Below are 19,700 nucleotides of genomic sequence, written 5' to 3'. Positions count from 1 at the left end.
GTAAATAAATGAAAAGGGCAGGTTTAATATATTTTGCCAAAAAAAAAAAAAAAAAAGTGCAAAACTCTCTGGGACACTTCAATAAATCTCCCCTAATGTATTGTAATACATGATTCTTTTAGATTTGTCTACCAGCTCTACATAAGAGATTTTGTTTTTCCTTTACATAAAAAAAACATACAAATAATTATCTAAAACAAATAGTGCACAAAAATGGGCACTAATGAATTTAAAAACAAATCTAATGCAAATAAAATTGTGCACAATATAGTGTACAAGATAAGATATGTGCAAAATATTTCATGCAATGATCACAAATTATTTTTAAGGTGCAGCATCCATAAAAGATTATAGCATCAACCAGAATCCCTGAATTGGCTATATCCACAATGGGATAGAAAGAATGCTGTGTTACAAGGCAATTTATTTTACAATGGGTCTGTTTGAGGATTATATTTGGATTTTGTGAATAAAATATTTTTGGAAGCAGAAGAAGAAGTTCTACTGACCGGGTTTGGCTTTATTATAATAAGATCCACTGATCATGAGGACTTGTGGCTGTGTGAGTGGCACTTATCCACTCCCTATTTGTGAGTTGCTGTCTATCAGAATCCATTTGTTTTGCTGTATTTATCAGATAGCGTGCACTATACAATTATCTTTTTGTGTTAAATATTTTATAATTTGTCTAACCAGAGATCTTAAAGGGACACTGTAGGCACTTTAACACCTATCATCTTATCAAATTTGTTATAGTACCTGCAGTCCTGCCGCCTTTCCCCTTAAAGGACCACTATAGGCACCCAGACCACTTCAGCTTAATGAAGTGGTCTGAGTGCCAGGTCCATCTAGGATTAACCCTTTATGCTGTAAACATAGCAGTTTCAGAGAAACTGCTATGTTTACCTATGGGTTAATCCAGCCTCTAGTGGCTGTCTCATTGACAGCCGCTAGAGGCGCTTCTCACTGTGAAAATCACAGTGAGAAGACGCCGGCGTCCATAGGAAAGCATTGATAATGCTTTCCTATGGACTGGCTGAATGCGTGCATGGCTCGTGCCGCGCATGCGCATTCAGCCGGTGACGGGGAAACGAGGAGGAGAGTCCCCAGCGCCGAGGGAGCCCGGCGCTGGAAAAAATGTAAGGGATTAACCCCTTCCTCACCCTAGATCCCAGCGGTAGGGGGGCCCAGAGGGTGAGGGGGACCCAAGGACCCAATAGAGCCAGGAAAACAAGTATGTTTTCCTGGCACTATAGTGGTCCTTTAAGACTACCCCCCAAATACCAAAATTAAACAGAAGGCTTGCAAGTAAAGCTTTCAAGTTCTCTGGGTATGGTAGCTGTGAATGTTACTTCCCAGCTCTCATACCATAATATCACACATGCATGTGCAGTGCAATCACGTGACTGATCAGTTGCCTAGGTGGTCAGGCAGATACTCAGATATAGAGATAGATGTATATCTATATTCGGGTACCTGACTGACAATCTCGGCAGTCCCTCTGCAGCCAATCCACCTGATTAGAGTAATGTGATTGTGGTGTCACCACAATCATATGACACCGGCAGGATTCGCTGCATGTTGGCTATCTGGGCTGTCAAAAACGACACAGTGGATAAGTATTTGGGCCGGGAGGGAGGGCCAGTTTGTTAGTAAGTGCTATGCCACCCTAACATCATTAAAGCACTCTTTTTGTAGGACGGCATAGCATGCCTTAACATCTTGAGGGGGCTAATCATAGAAGAGTAAAGATGTAAATATATACATTGTCACCAATAAGGCAGTATTGTTAAAGTTCCACTATAGGCACCCAGACCACCTCAGCTCAATGAAGTGGTCTAGGTGCCAGGTCCCCCTAGTTTTAACCCTGCGGCTGTAAACATAACAGTTTGCATGTTTACATTGAGTGCTATGTTTACATTGAGGGTTAATCCAGCCTCTAGTGATGGTCTAGAAACATAGAATGTGACGGCAGATAAGAACCATTCGGTCCATCTAGTCTCCTTGAAGACACGCTGGATGTCCATAGGAAACACAAGTGCATTCGGAGCAGACATCAGCAGGGGGAGGAGAGGTCACCAGCGCCGAGGGAGCCCAACGCTGGATTAAGGTAAGTGGCTGAAGGGGCGGTGGGACCTAATAACCCTATAGTGCCAGGAATACGTATCAGTGCTCCTTTAATAGCCACTGGAAAAGTAATTAATGTAGTGAAAGGTAACTGTGAAAAGACCTAATTGTTGCTGGCAGGTCCTAAAAGAGGATACAATAAAGGTAGCACTCTAACATATAGCACAGTAATACAAATAAAATGCCCTTAATGTTATAAATGTACTACTTAGCGAATAATCCACTTAGAGTGTTCGAGTACCCTAAGGTTAATCTGACTGAGGAGAGTGAGATTCACTAGTTTAAAGGTTCTTCCTTGTTTAAGTGCCCTTTATAATACAAATATATAACAAATTGCACAAATAATTTAAAAAACAGAAACCTGTAGGAAATGATTTGGAGTGCTTTCATTTTCGTCGACAATTTGCTCAGCCCTCCCCAACAAACATAACCCCAGCAAATTTAAAAAATACAAAAGTAAATGAATAATGGATTCAGACATATCTTATCTAGCTTATTAGTGAGACATCACATTATATGCACCAATATTGGAGCAGCAGCTCCATATTTTAATTATACATGTAAATTTGTATTGAAAGGAAATGTTAAAATGAAAAATTACACTTTTGTTTAGATTGTCCTTTTGAAGCGACGTCATTTCTTCGCTGTTTTTTGTGAAGGCAACAAGCCTCCCGTTGGCCTCTTCAAATTGAATTTTAACAAGAAATCTTGAGAGGTTATTCCTGATACCAATACCATTCAGAATATCTTCAAGAACATTGTTTTCTTTTGGTTTCAATGCATCTTCAAAGATTAAAACAATATACTGCTCATCTACATCTAAAATAAAAAAGGGAGGCATTAGATTTAAGTATAATTTCAATGAAAAACATTGCAGGTCATTAAAAAAAATAAAGGTAGGCACACCCAATGTTAAATGTAGACTAGCCCATAAATGGAGCTCTATAAAAATAAGATGTAGGGTGCTCACTTACATGAGGTTATATCCCCAAAAGATGTAAATACAAATAAAGTAAAGAGCACGACCATAAATGTTTATATACAAAAAAAGAAAAATCTTTATTCAATGGGTACACTCTATTGGAATATCGAATTACATAACAATGCAAAATATTGGGTCATATCACACTATAAAGCAAAAACCAGAATTCTGGATATCTGTATATAAACGCCAAATGCGTAATCTATGAATAGCAAAACGTCAGTATACAGAATAGAAAAATTAGATACCAATATAATCCAAACCCGCAAACATAAATACATGTAAAAAAAATATACAACAAGCATTTCAGACCTGATGAGAAGCAGGGACAGAGTCACAAAAACACCCCCAACGTTTCAGCAAAAAATGCCTTTATCAAGGGATAAAATTATTCATTTTTATTTTCAAGCAATGTCGTCTCTTATGACTGTATTGCTCTATTTAATAATCAGTGCGGGTCCAAAAAAAAAAAAAAAAAAGCTTACATTATGTTTTTAAGTTGAAATTGTTGTCATTGGTAGTGTAACAGTTAAGTTATACTGCATATATCTCCATTAATATTAATAAGAACTAATACTGGCTCTAAAACTCTAGTGTGTATGACAGGACTTAACATTTCCATGGCCCTAGGTGAAGCACCAAGCCCATCCCAATGGGTCCACACCTCTGCACCCTGCAACTTGTTGCTCCACCTAATGTACCAACTTTTATCCATTTTTATCCTTTTTATCCTCGTGCAGAGGGGGTGCTGCATGAGGTATTGCGTGTTTGTGGAGATGCTGCTTACAGTATTGTGTGCTTGTAATCCACTTTAAAATCAAAATAAAAAACAACAATTAGTGAGTGTATGAGAAAATGTGTGTGAGAGTGTGTCAGTATCAGTGAATGTGTGGCTGTCCGTGAGTGTGTACATGTGTTAAATCAGAGAATAAGTCGGTCAGTGAACATGTGTGTTGGTTAAACAGCGTGTCTGTCAGTAAGTGTACTTCGGTATTCGTATCAGTAAAAGTGTATGTTGGTCTTAAACAGGAAGAGGTGCCGTCAGGAACGGGTGGGGGAAATTTAGATTAGGAGGTGCCCAAGTTTAGTCATGCCTATGGCAAAACAAAACCAAAATACACCATGGTGTTCAAGTGGAAACTTACTCCTCCTTGCACTGTGGGTGGCTGGGATATTGATGGCTTTTGTTTTGTTTTAATCTCAGGTTGAATAACTGCCAATAAAGAAAGATCTCAACCACAGTCACTCTCAGAGTTCTTCATACAAAGCGTGAGCTGTGGGAAGTTTAATGTGGATTTACAATTTAAGGCACAATTACTGAAGAGAAACCTTAACTGCCTTGGAGAAATGTTCTAATTTGAAGCTTAACCCTTTAAGGAGCAAACTTCTGGAATAAAAGGGAATCATGACATGTCACACATGTCACGTGTCCTTAATGGGTTAAAGGACCACTATAGGCACCCAGACCACTTTAGCTTAATGAAGTGGTCTGGGTGCCAGGTCCAGCTAGGATTAACCCTTTCTTCTATAAACATAGCAGTTTCAGAAAAAACGCTATGTTTATAATAGGGTTAATCCAGCCTCTAGTGGCTGTCTCATTGACAGCCGCTAGAGGCGCTTCTCACTGTGATTTGTCCCTTAAAAAGTGGGAGGCACATATACAAACTGTTGTAATTCCTACACCCTTCACCTGATTTGGATGTAAAAACCCTCAAATTAAAGCTGAAAGTCTGCAGTTAAAGCACATCTTGTTTCATTTCAAACCCATTGTCTTGGTGTATAGAGCCAAAAAGATTAGGATTGTGTCGATGTCCCAATATTTATGGACCTGACTGTAAGTCTCTCTACCACAATAATATTCAGATATTTGCAAGTTTACACAACTCACAATAGTACAGTTTAGAAATGATAAAAAATAAAAATAAAATACATTAGTATGCAATATGATGCAAAAGATAAAACAATGCGGGCAATGTTTTTAATATTAATAAATCAACTTACTTGGAGATCTACAGTCATACCATCCAGTGCCATTATCTCTACTCATTTTGAGATGGGATCGCAAACTTTGACAAGTAGCAGGGATAGTTTGAAAAAATACTACAGGGAGTTTCCGAGCACTGCACCATTCACTTTTAGTAAGATCTGATGCTTTTAAATGTATTTCCTGCCCTTCTGTAGCACCAGGAAGAGCTATGAAAGAAAAAAAAAACATAATATTAGAAATTGCATAGGTGATCACATGAAAAAAACAACTCCTCCCAACCGATTTGGGCTTGAAAAAACACAGAATTCAAAAGAGGTTTTTTTTCTAAGAAACGGTGTGCTCATTTTGTATAAATATTTGGACAAAAACCCGCTCACTACTTTTCAACATCTGTTCATTCTACCCTGTGCAGTCCTTAAAATAAAATCACAAAAATAAATGAAAACTATATTTTAAGACATAAATAACCATGAACACCAGAGTCCAAATGGTTTTTGAGGTGTAGCATGTGTTTTAGCATAAGAAACAAATACACCGTAATAAGTTTCTATCTTGAAGGGACAATGCTGGCACTTTAAGTGCTTTACCTCATTGAATTGATTATAGTGCCTGGAGACTCCAGGCACGGTCCCTTCAGTCAGTGTTAAACAATTTTTGAAGACACTTGTCTGCAATGGTAACGTAATGGGAAGATTGCAGTCAGCTGACACGCTCAGCCATTCATGGTCGCCTATTGCTGTTTAGGCTAATGCCTTCTCCTTACCTGAAACAGCACTGAAGGGATATGCTGCTGGAAATTCTTGTTTAGCATTAATACATTACAAACAGATTATTGCTGAATGGAAGGACAGAGCCAGGGGACCGCAGACGTTCGAAGCAATTCAATGACATGATGCAGTTATGGTGCATACAGTGTCCCTTTAAATATTCTTATATTGGAAAAATTTAAAGCTTTCTGGCACTTGCATCTAACAATGTGCGACAGAAAAGCAACAGAGTGTGTAAGGCCCACACCTCTATAACTAACTGTACAAAAGCAATCACTTATCGTAGTAGTGAAAAAACAGCTTCCTCTCGGAATATTCCAGACTTTATCCCATACAAAATGGAAAATATATATATAGATGGCAGAGGAGGATGGCAAAATCGCCTTAGGTATATCCTGAACTCCATCTCAGCTGGTTGATGGTATCGCCACAATTTGGAAGTCCGGACTCAGGAAATGATTAAAAATAATCTGCTTTATTTTATATGTATGAAAGATAAAAAAAACAAATATGGTCCAACATGTTTTGTCTGACAAAAGACTTCATCAGGGACTCAATAATAAATTGTATATATAAAAATATCCTAACAAAAGGACAAAATAGCAACATAACCCTTCCCTCCCCAGTCCTTCCTTATATGTGGCTGTCTTTCCTTCCTAATGGCAGCCATTTTGCGTTCCACCTTTGGTAATGCGCAATAGCAGTTTAATGTTGATGAAAACATAAACCGAGTCCTTGGTTCGTAGTAAGGAAGCCTACAGGGCTCAAAATAAGTGCAAAAAGTAATGCATGAAAAAAATACATCCAGCATATAATGTATTTAAAGAGAGATGGAAGGAAATCCAAATAGAACACAGACATCAATGAGGTAGCACTTACCCAGTACATAGGTAAACAACACCATTTGAAAAAAATAAGAAAAACCTTTTAAATGTAAAAAATTATGTTTAGAAACAAAATAAATAAAATTATAATCATAAAAAAAATGATTTGGAGGGGTGTTTAGATTAAAAGAAAAAAAAATGTATTTCCCTAATGTACCTGCAAATCGAAGAACAATGTTTGGCCTCAACTGCTTGTGGCTTAGAAATACTTGAATTATGCTGATCCCCCTTCCCCATTACTTTTTGCACTTATTTTGAGCCCTGTAGGCTTCCTTACTATGAACCTAGGACTTCATTTATGTTTTCATCAACATTGGACTACTATTGCGCATTACAGAAGGTGGAACGCGAAATGGCTGCCATTTGGAACGCATATGTCACCCGGAAATGACATCACACGGATCGAATACCCGCGAATATCAATTGAATCCCTTGAAACAGCTGGACAGTGAGGACAACGCTCCCTGGACCACCAATAGGAAGAAAAGACAGCCACATATAAGGAAGGACTGGGGAGGGAAGGGTTATGTTGCCATTTTGTCCTTTTGTTAGGATATTTTTATATATACAATTTGTTTTTATTATTGAGTCCCTAAAGAAGTCTTTTGTCAGACAAAACATGTTGGACCAAAATTTGTTTTTTTATCTTTCATACATAAAATAAAGTAGATTATTTTTAATCATTTCCTGAGTCCGGACTTCCATATTGTGGTGATACCATCAACCAGCTGAGATGGAGTTCTAGATATACCCCCCCCATATACCTAAGGGGAGGCACCCTAAGAGGATTTTGCCATCTACATCTTGTGAGTTCCACTTATATTTGCGCAGTTTCAATGTTTATTTACAGTATTATACTATTGTGTTTGTTTCTGTAGATTATCAGCTATACTCCTCTGCCATCTATATATATTTTCCACTTGCACCAACAGGCATTTAACGTTAAATTGTTATTCACTTTCAATAATCCCAGAATCTTAGGCAAATGGCTGCTTGTGAATAAGCCTCTATAGGTAAAAGTGTTGAAGACAGTTTTACTTCATGCAATTTGCAACATTTCTATCTTAAATTTTTAATGATTCTTAATGAACATCAGATTTTAGTTTAATTCAACATTCCCAGACTATTAAAAGTGAATACAGACTTTCCTCTTCTATATACATGCAGCATACGAGTACCAGATATTGGATATTTATTGTATGGCACATACAGTAATTTGAGCTCATGTGGCATTAATATTTGAATGGCAAATGAGTAAGCGTAACATCTATATAAAGTGTTCAGCTGAGGGCATAGGCTTAGTGCATTTCTCACTAGTTCTGAAAAACAGTAATTTCTGTTTATTTATCTTGCACAGTCTATAGATAAAATTGTTTGCAGAAGACAATAGCCTGTGCCTTTACGGTTTTGAAAATGAACCCAAGCAACATCCACCATAAATCTAGTTTACAATCATACACATAAAAATATTCCCTACCTTCTAGACGTATCTTTATGAAGTCAAGACAAAACTGTAAAAAAAATGAAATGGTTTAAAAATGTATGCAAATGTAATAGCCAAAATGTCCTAGAACTGTAAATAAAATATACACACAAATACATTTTAAAAATGCCCCCGCTGCCCTTTATTAAATGGGTATTAGGAACCAAAGGGGTTGAAGCAAAGGGAATAGACAAGAGAAGAAACACGTAAATACATGAAGTCTAATCCTGGTTCAGCTTCTCACACACGTTTAATACAATTATAGTATCTAAAAGCTTTAATGTAAACAACAAAAATAGTTCACATTAAACCAACAGTAAAGAAAGATATCAATATAATTGTAAATAAAAAAATAAATAAAAAGTTTGGACCTACCACTACAGGCTCTTCCACAACACTGCAAAATGTTCCTATTCGTACATTTCGGCAGCACAGGATAAAACTTTCACACGTTACTGGTGTTGACTCAAACTGAATCTCTAATGGAGAATATTTGCGTCGTTTAACAGATATTTCTGTGACCGAATTGCCAAACTACGAGGAAAGAAAAAACATGAAACGTTAGCGTGGAGGCAGTGTAAGTACCTTTATTTTTATACTATTCCTTCAGTCTAGTGACATGGCTTATACATTTTTTAAGTAGTTTAACACACAGGTAAAACCCAGGTCTACTTGTTTGGCCGTGGTTAATAAAGGCATTTGATTTGCTTGTAGCAGCTGAAAAGCATCAATGCACAAGTATATCTGGATCTACGGGACTTTGTACTTTTCATAGGATAGGATCAAGCCCCATAGAACAGTATGAGATCCCGGTAGGTGATGGAGGGGGTCTGCTATTTAGTAACGTTTACTGTACATGTGCATTAGGATATTAAAAAAAAAAAAAAAAAAAATGAATCTAGGCAATAAAAAAAATTAGCCAAAAGGAAAAAACCTTTATATGCACAAAAAAAGTCAGATACACTTCTCACAAATCAATTTGAAAAGTTTTTTCTAGCTGCAAGCTATAGGTTTAAAGATGTATATTAGATTAAGGAATAATAAAATTAAGTTCATATTAATTATGTGGTAAAAGGCTAAAAAGAGAATAGTTTTTATGTTGGTTTAACATTTATTTATATATTTTTTTAAAGTATGAAAAAGTTAAGAAAATGTCTTAAAAGCACCCAGAAAACACTACATTGCTGCACTGTATAGACAATTCAATTCATAGCAAGTTCCATTGTAAAGAATTACAATATGGTGTCATTATTGACAATTTTATTTTACATGTGCACCTGTCCAACCCCCAATAATGCATCAACTTTCAATATCTTCTAAATATAACAATACATACTAGGTATTATAGGTTGCTGCTCAAATCATTTTGAAGACGGCTGACTGTGCATGCACCTCTTCCAAGGAGGCATTTTGAGGTGGTGTATAAGTGCTCTTCAGTTAAAGGGACACTATAGTCACCAAAACAACTTCCCAAGATACTCCTTTTCTTAGAAAAAGCAGCCATGAAAAATATATTTCAGTAATTGCACAATTATCGCATATGTTACCTCATCTTTCATTTTTGCTTTTCTCGGTATTATGATGCTAGGATCAGGTACAGATGGTGTATTAGAAAATGTATTCTCCAATAGGAAACTATTTTCCTTCAGTGCTGCCTCTACTTTCCCAGATGACGGAGCAGGAGAGGAACAAGCTGAATCAGCAGGTCTCGGAGAGATGCTCTCAATACGGTTTGTACTTCCAGTACTGGCATTGTCTTCGTCGTCACTAGACAATACAACTTAAAAATAAAACAAACATTAAACTAAACATGTACACACAGACATAATGATTTCATGCAGCAAGCAAAAAAAAATAAAAAAAAAAAAACCAAAAAACCACATTGTGGCCACCCAAAAGCACATTTTACTCCCAATGCTCTCCTCTCATATATTCAAATAGTTCAAACAGTATTCATTGGAGGCTCAGACTTTTTGATTTGTCCATTAATTTGACTGAGTGCATGCCACAGGGAAGTATAGTGTCTTAGCACAGATATGGAATCTAATAATAATGTCAGCCTTGCAGTGCGATTTGTGAAGGGATTACCAAATGAGACATATACGATTAGTGAAACATACAGGAAAAGTAGAACTAGTTGGACCACAGCTCTTTGCAAAATGATCGACAACAAGGGTAATAGTGGTCAAGGTACTGGGCTACCAATCTGTTGCAGTATCTATTTATTCAAAAATGGCAAAGTAAGAAGAAAACATGCAAACCATTTCCCCCAAGATTTTAATACATGCTGATTGGCGCTCTATATCATGCATGCAAGCTCTATAACAGGGTTACACAAAACAATGCAGATCAAGTTCTTCTTATTGAGTTTACAGGTTACATAACCCCTGCTTTAGTATCAAACCGTAAAGAATGACTTTCCCTTGGGAGAGAATGTCATATTCTAGTTATAAAAGCTGGCTACTAGTCTGTTAGAAGCCCTATTATTACATACTCTGACTATTCCAAAAGGGCTAACATGACTTTTTGTGTAATACTTTCTATATCACTATGTGACAGACCTTTCTGTCTTTAAACTACTTTTATTCCCTCTTGGTTCGTCTGTTTGTTCAGCTATTTCCTTGTCCATACAGCCCCTATGTTATTCCCCGTTTTACCAAATGAACTGCCGAACGGCCGGCCACCCAGCATGGAAGTGTGCTGCCCGTTAACCTCTTGGCCTCATTAGAACGTTGTGGTTAACCGCAGACACTTCCTAATTGTCAAATGTCAGCTGGGTGGTCGTCGTTCGCATGAACAAACAGGTGGTGGCGGCCATATTGGACATGCAAATGCCCAGGGGGTGTTCGTTATCAATTTCATAGATCTAAAAACAGGCACTATTTTCTCACGGACACCGCTGAAGCCGCCGACCTACCTTCTTCTATTCTTCAGTTCATACGAACGTTGTACCGTTCGGTACTTTGCAATAGGAACAGAGGGCCGGATCGGAATGCAGGGTGACTCCCTGGGATGCCAGGTGATTCCCCCAGCGCGATCACCGGCAAGGGATGGCCGGCGACCGGGTAAGTGAATAGCCACTTTTCGGCTAAATGCTTTTTGGCAATCATTTGCACATTAGTAGACTTTTTGTTACTATTCCATATAATATTTTATCCTGTGTATTTACCAATACATTTATTTTGGAAAGGATTTTCATCTCTGCTGCCTATTCTTGGGAAGGAATACCTTTACTACTCCAGAGCTTCGACTAAGGGAGTTTGGATCACCCTAAAGAGATCCTAAGGAGATTCACACCAGAGCCAGGTCTAGCATATGGCTCTCTTTGTGAGTGTGTTTTTAGTCATATTGCCTTTTCCTATTATGTATTAAGATATCTGCACTATTAGGTACCTCTCTATCTTTACAGTTACAAAGTAAGGAGAGAGAGAAGTATATTTTTATTTTGCCTAACTTGCTCCACCTATTGTTTGTGTGTTAAACATGGAATAATAGCAGGAAGGGCTGCTGCACATGCATATGGTAGTCATTATGGAAACTTGCCTGTGTCAACATGCAAATCATCACGAGAAAATGTTGACACCGATATCTGTATACTTATATTTATAGAGAGAAAAACAATGGTGACACCGGACAACAGCTCAATTAGCCTGCCGTTTAGTGGGTCCCCGCTCAGATCTCAAGCTGGTTTTAGCTCATCTTGTACCATTACAGAGAGAACATATCTGAAGTAGGGATGAACCTAAATTTCTGCTGCTGAAGGGGAGAAAAGAACACTATGGCACAGGGGAGGGGAGAAAAGAACACTACGGGACAGGGGAGGACAGGGAGAAAGAACACAAAAAAAGAGGGAGGGAAGAGGAACACTAGAGGTGGGATAGAGAAACATTAAGGGGGGGACAACTAAAAGATAAGGGAGGTTTTTGATATTAGATTAAATTCATTAAAAAGTCTAATTAAGGCGGAGCCTAACTGCCGAGCCAGCCGGACGCACCTTGGTCACCGGGGTCCAGAGGATCGCAACGCCAGCTACAGATGCTGCATGGAAGCCAGCTGCTTTTAACAACGTCTGGACACGGAGATCCACAAGGCCCTGCCATGCTCCAAAACTGCGGGGTACCCATGACAGGCATCGGCTAAGCGGGGAGCCAGAGCACATACCCCAGACATGGACGCATTACAGAGACTCACAAGCAGCAGAAACCGGGTAGAGGTTTCACCACACCTACCACAGAAGAGTACTAAGCTTGTGCATTTTAGTCTCCCACTCTGTAGTTTGGAATTGAAGATCATTACTTCTGGGCATAACGCCCCCATTTTGAGCCTATATAACCAGTGCCTCTCTCTAAGGGCATAGCTGATTTAAAGTTGTAGCCTGTTAACTCACACCACGTCAGCAATTACAAGCGTGCTATAGTTTATTGTTAAAGTACAACCGCTGGCTATTACCAGAACCTTTTTATTCTTTGTTCTCCATATTTTTTTCAGACATAGCAATCTTACATTAAGCGATGCAACTAACATGTAGACATCGTAGAAACATTGTTTTATCTTGATTAACGTACTAAGATTTTCTTGCATATGACAGCGTATAGTTTGTTAATACTTAGACAGCTGTACCTGACAGGCATCTTACTATACATAAAATCAAACAGGTATAATCCGTGTATCATGCTAACCACTTACATATTAAGTCATTCTTTACATTTACTTTTCTCAACTCATAACCATTTATAGTCACAACTAGCCTTCATGTCATAATATATAAAAATGTGCATTTTATTCCCATGCCATGCCTCAGTTTACCGATGTTAACTGTTAAATAGTGAGCACATGCTGTTGGGGCATGTCAAACGCATTTGTAACCGTTTTTTCTCTATGCACTCAAAAACAAAAAAAAAAGAATTCCAAAAAAAAAAAAAAAAACAAGTCTAATAAAATTATAGAAAACAAAAACAAAAAAACAAAAACAAAAAAACTTTAAAATCATTTGGGGAAAAAAAAAAAAAAAAAAAGGAATTTTCAGTTTTCGGCCAAGGGCATCCTTATTTTCGATTTTGGCCCAGAATTTTCATTTTGGTGCATCCCTAATCTGAAGTATATGAGACCGTACGAGCAGTCCAGATGCGAAATGCCAGCAAGTTGTTGTTGCTACTTGTTTTTCTCTACTTAAGTTTAACGGGCAATCCAGACGTGGAACCCCTGCTAACAGTGCCTAGAGGGATATTGCCTATACCTCACAAGGTTGAAACGATCATCTAGGGTTGCTGTATCTCTCGTGCAGAGGGAGCTTGCTGGTATTTCGGATCTGGACTACCCGTACGGGTGGGACCAGTCTGATATGTGTCAGATATGTTCTTTCTGTAATGGCACAAGTTGAGCTAAAACCAGCTTGAGATCTGAGCGGGGACCCACCGAAGGGCAGGCTAATTAAGCTGTTGTCCGTGCTCACCTCTCTTGCTACTTGTTTTTCTCTGTTTATATTTATATTTCTTGTGCCCCTTATGGGACCACTTTGATAAAACACTGGTGTTATATACCCATTCCAGCGTGTTCTTACTTTGTAATATAGGTTTGCTCATCATTACAAGGTACCATAATGATTGCATAACATTTGATTTTGTGACATGTAATTGGTATTCACAAATGCAGTTGTATACATTGTTTATTTTACAGGTGCATCTTATGTGAAGTTACAAACACAATACTGCAGTTTCAGTATGGAAAATAATAAAGACAGCTAAAAATCCATTATATAAATTCAATGGAGACATCAACAAGAAACACCAGGTAGGAGATTCCCAGGGCCAGTTTTGGTTACACTAGATTTCTCATGACACTTAGCCACATGGAGTTTTGAGAAGTTCTACACATGATTGCAATAACACAACATTTTAGCACAAACATTTAACTGGCACACAAAATATACAAGTTTAACAAGTCATGGAGCATCATATACAAAAGACATACAGCTCTTTAAGTGTTAAAGAAACATTTAAATTGTATTACTTACTTGGGTCACTTGGTTCTGATGATCTTGCACCCCTTAGCTTTATCATTCTCGTACCTTTGGCTGTATTTAAATCTGCAGAAAGTCCAATTTTGCCATTTGGTGTGCACTGCGTAACCCTCACAGAATCATTTTTCAAAATAATGTCAATTTGAGGCCTGATGTTAGCAGCAGAGCTGTAAAAATTCTTAGCACTTAATCCAGCGTTTATAGACTTTTCTCCGGATGTATGTTGATGGATAGATGGCCTTGACAGTAAAGACGATTCTGCCATAGATGCAGCTGATTTGCAAAGTCTTTGTGAATCTTTACAGCTTGGGCATTTTGCCTTTGTTTTATTCTCTTTCACACAGGATGTGCAATTTTGTGAGTGTTCCAAATCCTGGAGAGATAAGTTCAAGTGTGAACGATAATTTAACAAAATAACTGCAAACTGATAAAAAGGCATTTATAAGGAAACACCCAATAGGTTAACGCAAAGTTGCTTTATCCTATGTGTTATAGATTTGCATGTCAAACACATTACATCAAGCCTGTATATAAGAGACAGCCCAGGGAGCAATATAAGTATATACCAAAAGGAAATCCCTATGTACAATACCTCTCTGTGGCCTAAGCATTTTTGCGCTGATTGATGTATCAATAAATCAGTTTCATGTGAACTGCTACGACGTTTCTGTTGCACTTTTCGCTTTACTTCAGACTCAAACTCCATATCAGAGTCACACCTTCCATCTTGCAAGTTGGCTGAATAATACAGAAGAATGTAAAACATCATTATATATTTGCAATTTAAGATAAAACCATATATTTAGACCAGCACAATATTTAAAGGATTTATCTAATGTTTATCTGTCCTAATTTCTATAAACTACACACTAGGTTCTCTGGCTATCAAGGTTGCAAATGTCTTCTCATATGTGCTCTACTTTGCTTAGCCTTTGCTTGCTTATTTTTTTTATGTTAACAGAAAATCCAAATTTGCTTTTCAATACTTTACTGACATCATATATATTTTATGATTACCGTAAATACAAATTCATATTTTATTTCTAGTATATTAAAGGGAAACTACTGCTACAATACAAATACAAAATAAATTACTGTTTGGTATATTTATCTTTAAAGCAAACATGGATGCATGTAACCCCTTAGTGACCAGCCCACTTTTCAATTTTCTTACCATTAAGGACCAGGGCTGTTTTTACATTTCTGCTGTGTTTGTGTTTAGCTGTAATTTTTCTCTTACTCATTTACTGTACCCACAAATATTATAAACAGTTTTTCCTGCCATTAATTGATCTTTCTAAAGATACCATTATTTTCACCATATCATATAATGTACTATAAAAAGAAATTATAAAATATTCTGAAATTTAAAAACACAAAACTTTCTAACTTTGACCCCCAAAATCTATTACGCATCTACAACTGCCAAAAAACACCTGTGTAAATAGTTTCTAAATTTTGTCCCGAGTTTAGAAATACCCAATGTTAACATGTTCTTAGCATTACATTTATAGATAGCGCAAATTACCTGACAAACCAATCATGTCCACCAAGCCCTCCACACCTAAAATAAGTTAACTCACAATACCTTTTAACCCTTTGCCCTCCTGACCTCCCCTACAATTCTCACAGCTCAATTCTACATATCTTAAAAACACAGCACCTATTCTCCACACTTCTATTTTTCACTTTCCTCGTTATTATAATCTCTCTACCCTTTTACTTACCTGTACCTGCTGACACCATCTTCATTGCTCCCTCTTTGCTTCCCTCATCTCTGTATTCAACACATGCACTTTACTCATATTTATCCAGCCTCTCTCCAAAAATAGTGTTTACTGCAAAAAGTCTTAAGGTACCGATTATACTCACCAGAAGAAATACATTAACCTGTATAACCTGTAATATCTATTGAAATCAGCACTTTTTTTTTTTATCTTACAAACAGGACACACTCTTCACACATAAAGCACTTCAGGAAACTAAAGTGCTCTAGGGGTCTGGAGTGTTCCATTAACAATAACACAGGTACCAATTATTTCTTACATATATTGTAGTTTCTCACCTGATCTTTGAAAGGGGGGCACTCTGCTAGCATCAATTTCTACCTTTGGAACATGTGGTGGATATTCCTTCCTTTGGGGGGGGGGAAAAAAAAACTAAATTTACATATCCATGAGACTTTGGTAACAAAAAAATAAAAATTTTAAAAAAGCAAAAATGTCACAATAACTAAACTGAACAATTTTTTTGGGGGGTGGGGGATTTCTATAAATTCTTGAATTGAAGGTAAAAATAAAAAAAGAGCTATCACTTTAGAATGCACCCTTACCTTTCCCTTCTGTCCAGAACGCTTAAAACACGGAAAAGATAGAGAAAGAGTGTAAGAAACACACCTCATTTGCATGGTTATTGTAATTGTATTCAATGTGTGTGTGTGTGTGTGTGTGTGTGTATACATACACATACATACATCTATATATATACACACACACACACACAGATTTATATCCAAGTTTTAGCACTGAAGATTTTGTGAACTCCATTTCCCATAAAACACACCATATAAAAAAAATAACCATGTAGCTCCAAAATATAAGGCTTAAATGTTGTGGTAAACCAATCTGGTTTGCATACTATGCCATGTCACTGCAAATCTTGTTAAGTACACTGTGAATAACTACTGTAAAAAAAGTTTCTGGTAAATCAAAACATGATCAAAACTTCCCACAGTGCAAATAGAAAAAAAAATACTGTTGTGCACAACCTGCATATCCTAAGTTGGACTTTGAAACGTTCCCCTAGGGGGAGAAACTCAACAAATCATATTTTCACAATGAACCTAGAGTTCCCACCGTTATGTGCAAATGAGCACATTTGCATGACAAGCTGGGAGCTCCAAGATAGTTGCGGAAACATGATTTCGTGAGTTACTTTGCACAAGGTAAACTTCCCAAAGTCCAAATTGAAACAAGATGATGCACAACATTATTTCCTATCGTTAATGTATTCTTGCAAAAGGGAGTACTGCCTTTATTTATATTATCATTATTTACACAGCACCAACATACACCGCATGAGCAAAGCTTAAATGTTCAAAATACAAACTTGAATAGAGAGGACTGTAAGCACAAATGTTATGAATCATACCCTGATGTCTTATATTTATGTATCTAAAAGTAATCAATTTCCCTCATTGGTAACAGTTTTCACCCCAAGCAAAAACTAAAAACAAAAACAAAAAAAGATTGCCAGTTTATGTATGGCCAGTAAAATAAATATATAAAATTCCTATTTTCTTTAAATGGTTGCATTTTGAATAGATTAATCAGCAAATATAATTCCCATATATGGTCAGCAAGACAGTGCATCTACTTATAACTAAATTCATAGTGATCAGTCTTGAAAGGGTTTCACCCTAGACCATGGGTAGCCAACCTGGTCCCTACTGCCCACTAGTGGGCGGGTTGGGATTTCAGGTGGGGGGTGATGGGTTCTGCAGAAAACGCCCAGTGGGCCTCGATGGCCGTGGACCAAGGCCGGCAGTGGAGATCATTTAATCTCCCCTGCCAGCCCATGCCGAGCCAGCCTTGGTAAGGAAATCAAAGCACTTGGTTCCAGCAGAGGGAGGGAAGGGCCTGGCATGCTCTGTGTTCCTCACGCGAGCAGGCTGGTCGGAGCATTGCCATGTGTTACCACAGTACAGTGCTGTGCTCGCAGGAGGACAGGAGAGTCAGCCTGCAGATAGAGGAGCTGCACGCTAAAGTGAACATGCCACCACTGGACCACCAGGGCTTGCAGTATTATATCCCCCCTCCCTGGTAAAAGGTAAGAAGAAGGGAGGTGAAGACATTAAGATAGATTTTCACATCTCACCCACCTACACACAGCACAGACCCTATGCACCCTTCACACACAAACACAGACTGCCCCTTAACACACACAGAGACACAGACTGCCTCCTAACACACACAGAGACACAGACTGCCTCCTAACACACACTACCCCCCCCCCCCCCCCACACACACACACACACACACACACAAACTGCACACCTCTCTCTCGGCGTGCACACAAACACACACCGCACCTCCCAGACACACATAGAAAAAAAGGGAAATAGAAAAAAAGGAAGAAAAAGAATAGATACAATTAAGTACTTTTTTTTTTTTTTTTTAACCCTCCTTTCTTTCACTGTGCCTTCCTGCACGGACATCATTTAGAATCTGAGTGAAGAACAACACATAGGCTTTATTAAGTAGAGAGAACATCAACTTTTACATTCTGAAAGGGACCAGTGGAACACTCAAGACTGAGGCCTGTATATTATACCTTTGAGCAGCAGTTTTTACAGATGACTGCTGGATGCTCGTGTGATGAAATATTCTTCCTTGCACTCTTGTTCCAGGACTATAAGCAAAGTTTTGAACATTTTCTCTGAAAAGGTAGAATTTTTTTTTGCAGAATATATTAAAATATATTTATAAAAAAAAAAAAAAACATTTATAGAACGGATTCTAAAAGGTTATTTGTTTTGTAATTTAAAAAGGAGACAAAAGCTGAAAAGCACATTTCGCTAATATATTTGCACCAAAGTGAATGCTTCCCAGGTATAAAATTATTATTGGCAGGTATATTATTATTTTAAGATTATAAAATTTGCTATGGGTATGATGAATAATTGATGCAGCGTTTATATGACAATTGACATGTATCGATAGTTGATAAATAAACTATACACAAGTTTCTTGCTTGCTCCCAACATGTTGGCTCCAATTGCATTGCCTCGTAGTTGTCGCGGATGCAATGTTCCTCCCCTCCTCTCATATGTTCTAACGGAGTCTCCAAGAGTCCGGAAATGCCTGGACTGCACAAAAATAGACAGCATACTGCTAATTAGACAGAAACAAGCACACATGAATTTAACGTGCAGGTCACGGTTTGATCAAATATGAAATAAGAACTTCCAGGTCTTGTTTACCATCAGAGTAAAATAAAGCACCACAGATGCAAGGAAGAGCAAATATCTGCCAACAAAATATTAACAAAAGAAAGTGTGTGTAGGTGTTTAAATGGCTCGTTTAATCAAGATAACACAGTGTGCTCTTGCCTACCTCTCAGTATTTCAGGCAGCCTTATGCAGTCATACACAACCACCGTCTGTTACTTTGTGTTCCTGTTCATTTGAATTATAGCACTGAAAGGCTGCTCTCTTTCCTACCCAGATGGTGCACTGCATAGATGCAATGAGTAGTTATAAAAATTCGCTCTTACCTCTTTGAAAGCGCAGCTATATTTGAATCCAAACACTTGCGCATGAAACCATTTATGTCGAAGCTTTACTACTGCAACTCTAATCGCAGAGGTTAAAGTTATTATGATTACTATGCTTAACCCCAAATAGTTTAAACAGATCGTGATGATCTGAAACACACATTATTGATTTAAGAG

The 19,700-nt window shown here is 37.7% G+C and overlaps 1 protein-coding gene across 2 annotated transcripts in view; it reads right to left on the bottom strand.

Moving 5' to 3' along the window:
• The window catches only part of SENP6 (SUMO specific peptidase 6), an 80,749-nt gene that overhangs the window by 38,101 nt on the left and 22,948 nt on the right, over window positions 1-19,700 (bottom strand). The window contains exons 4-14 of one of the 2 annotated variants that reach the window (XM_063443005.1): window positions 18,989-19,116; window positions 18,582-18,686; window positions 16,582-16,602; window positions 16,315-16,385; window positions 14,842-14,987; window positions 14,244-14,622; window positions 9,778-10,010; window positions 8,606-8,764; window positions 8,225-8,258; window positions 5,111-5,302; window positions 2,729-2,946 (exon numbers count right to left, since the gene is read on the bottom strand). In XM_063443005.1, the coding sequence (XP_063299075.1) occupies window positions 2,729-2,946; window positions 5,111-5,302; window positions 8,225-8,258; window positions 8,606-8,764; window positions 9,778-10,010; window positions 14,244-14,622; window positions 14,842-14,987; window positions 16,315-16,385; window positions 16,582-16,602; window positions 18,582-18,686; window positions 18,989-19,116 (1,686 nt within the window). The remainder of the gene's footprint in view (window positions 1-2,728; window positions 2,947-5,110; window positions 5,303-8,224; window positions 8,259-8,605; window positions 8,765-9,777; window positions 10,011-14,243; window positions 14,623-14,841; window positions 14,988-16,314; window positions 16,386-16,581; window positions 16,603-18,581; window positions 18,687-18,988; window positions 19,117-19,700) is intronic. The other variant, XM_063443006.1, reaches the window with a different exon arrangement.

Source organism: Pelobates fuscus, chromosome 2 (genome assembly GCF_036172605.1).
Source record: "Pelobates fuscus isolate aPelFus1 chromosome 2, aPelFus1.pri, whole genome shotgun sequence".
Taxonomy (NCBI): domain Eukaryota; kingdom Metazoa; phylum Chordata; class Amphibia; order Anura; family Pelobatidae; genus Pelobates; species Pelobates fuscus.
This window is presented reverse-complemented; position numbering and strand designations above follow the sequence as displayed.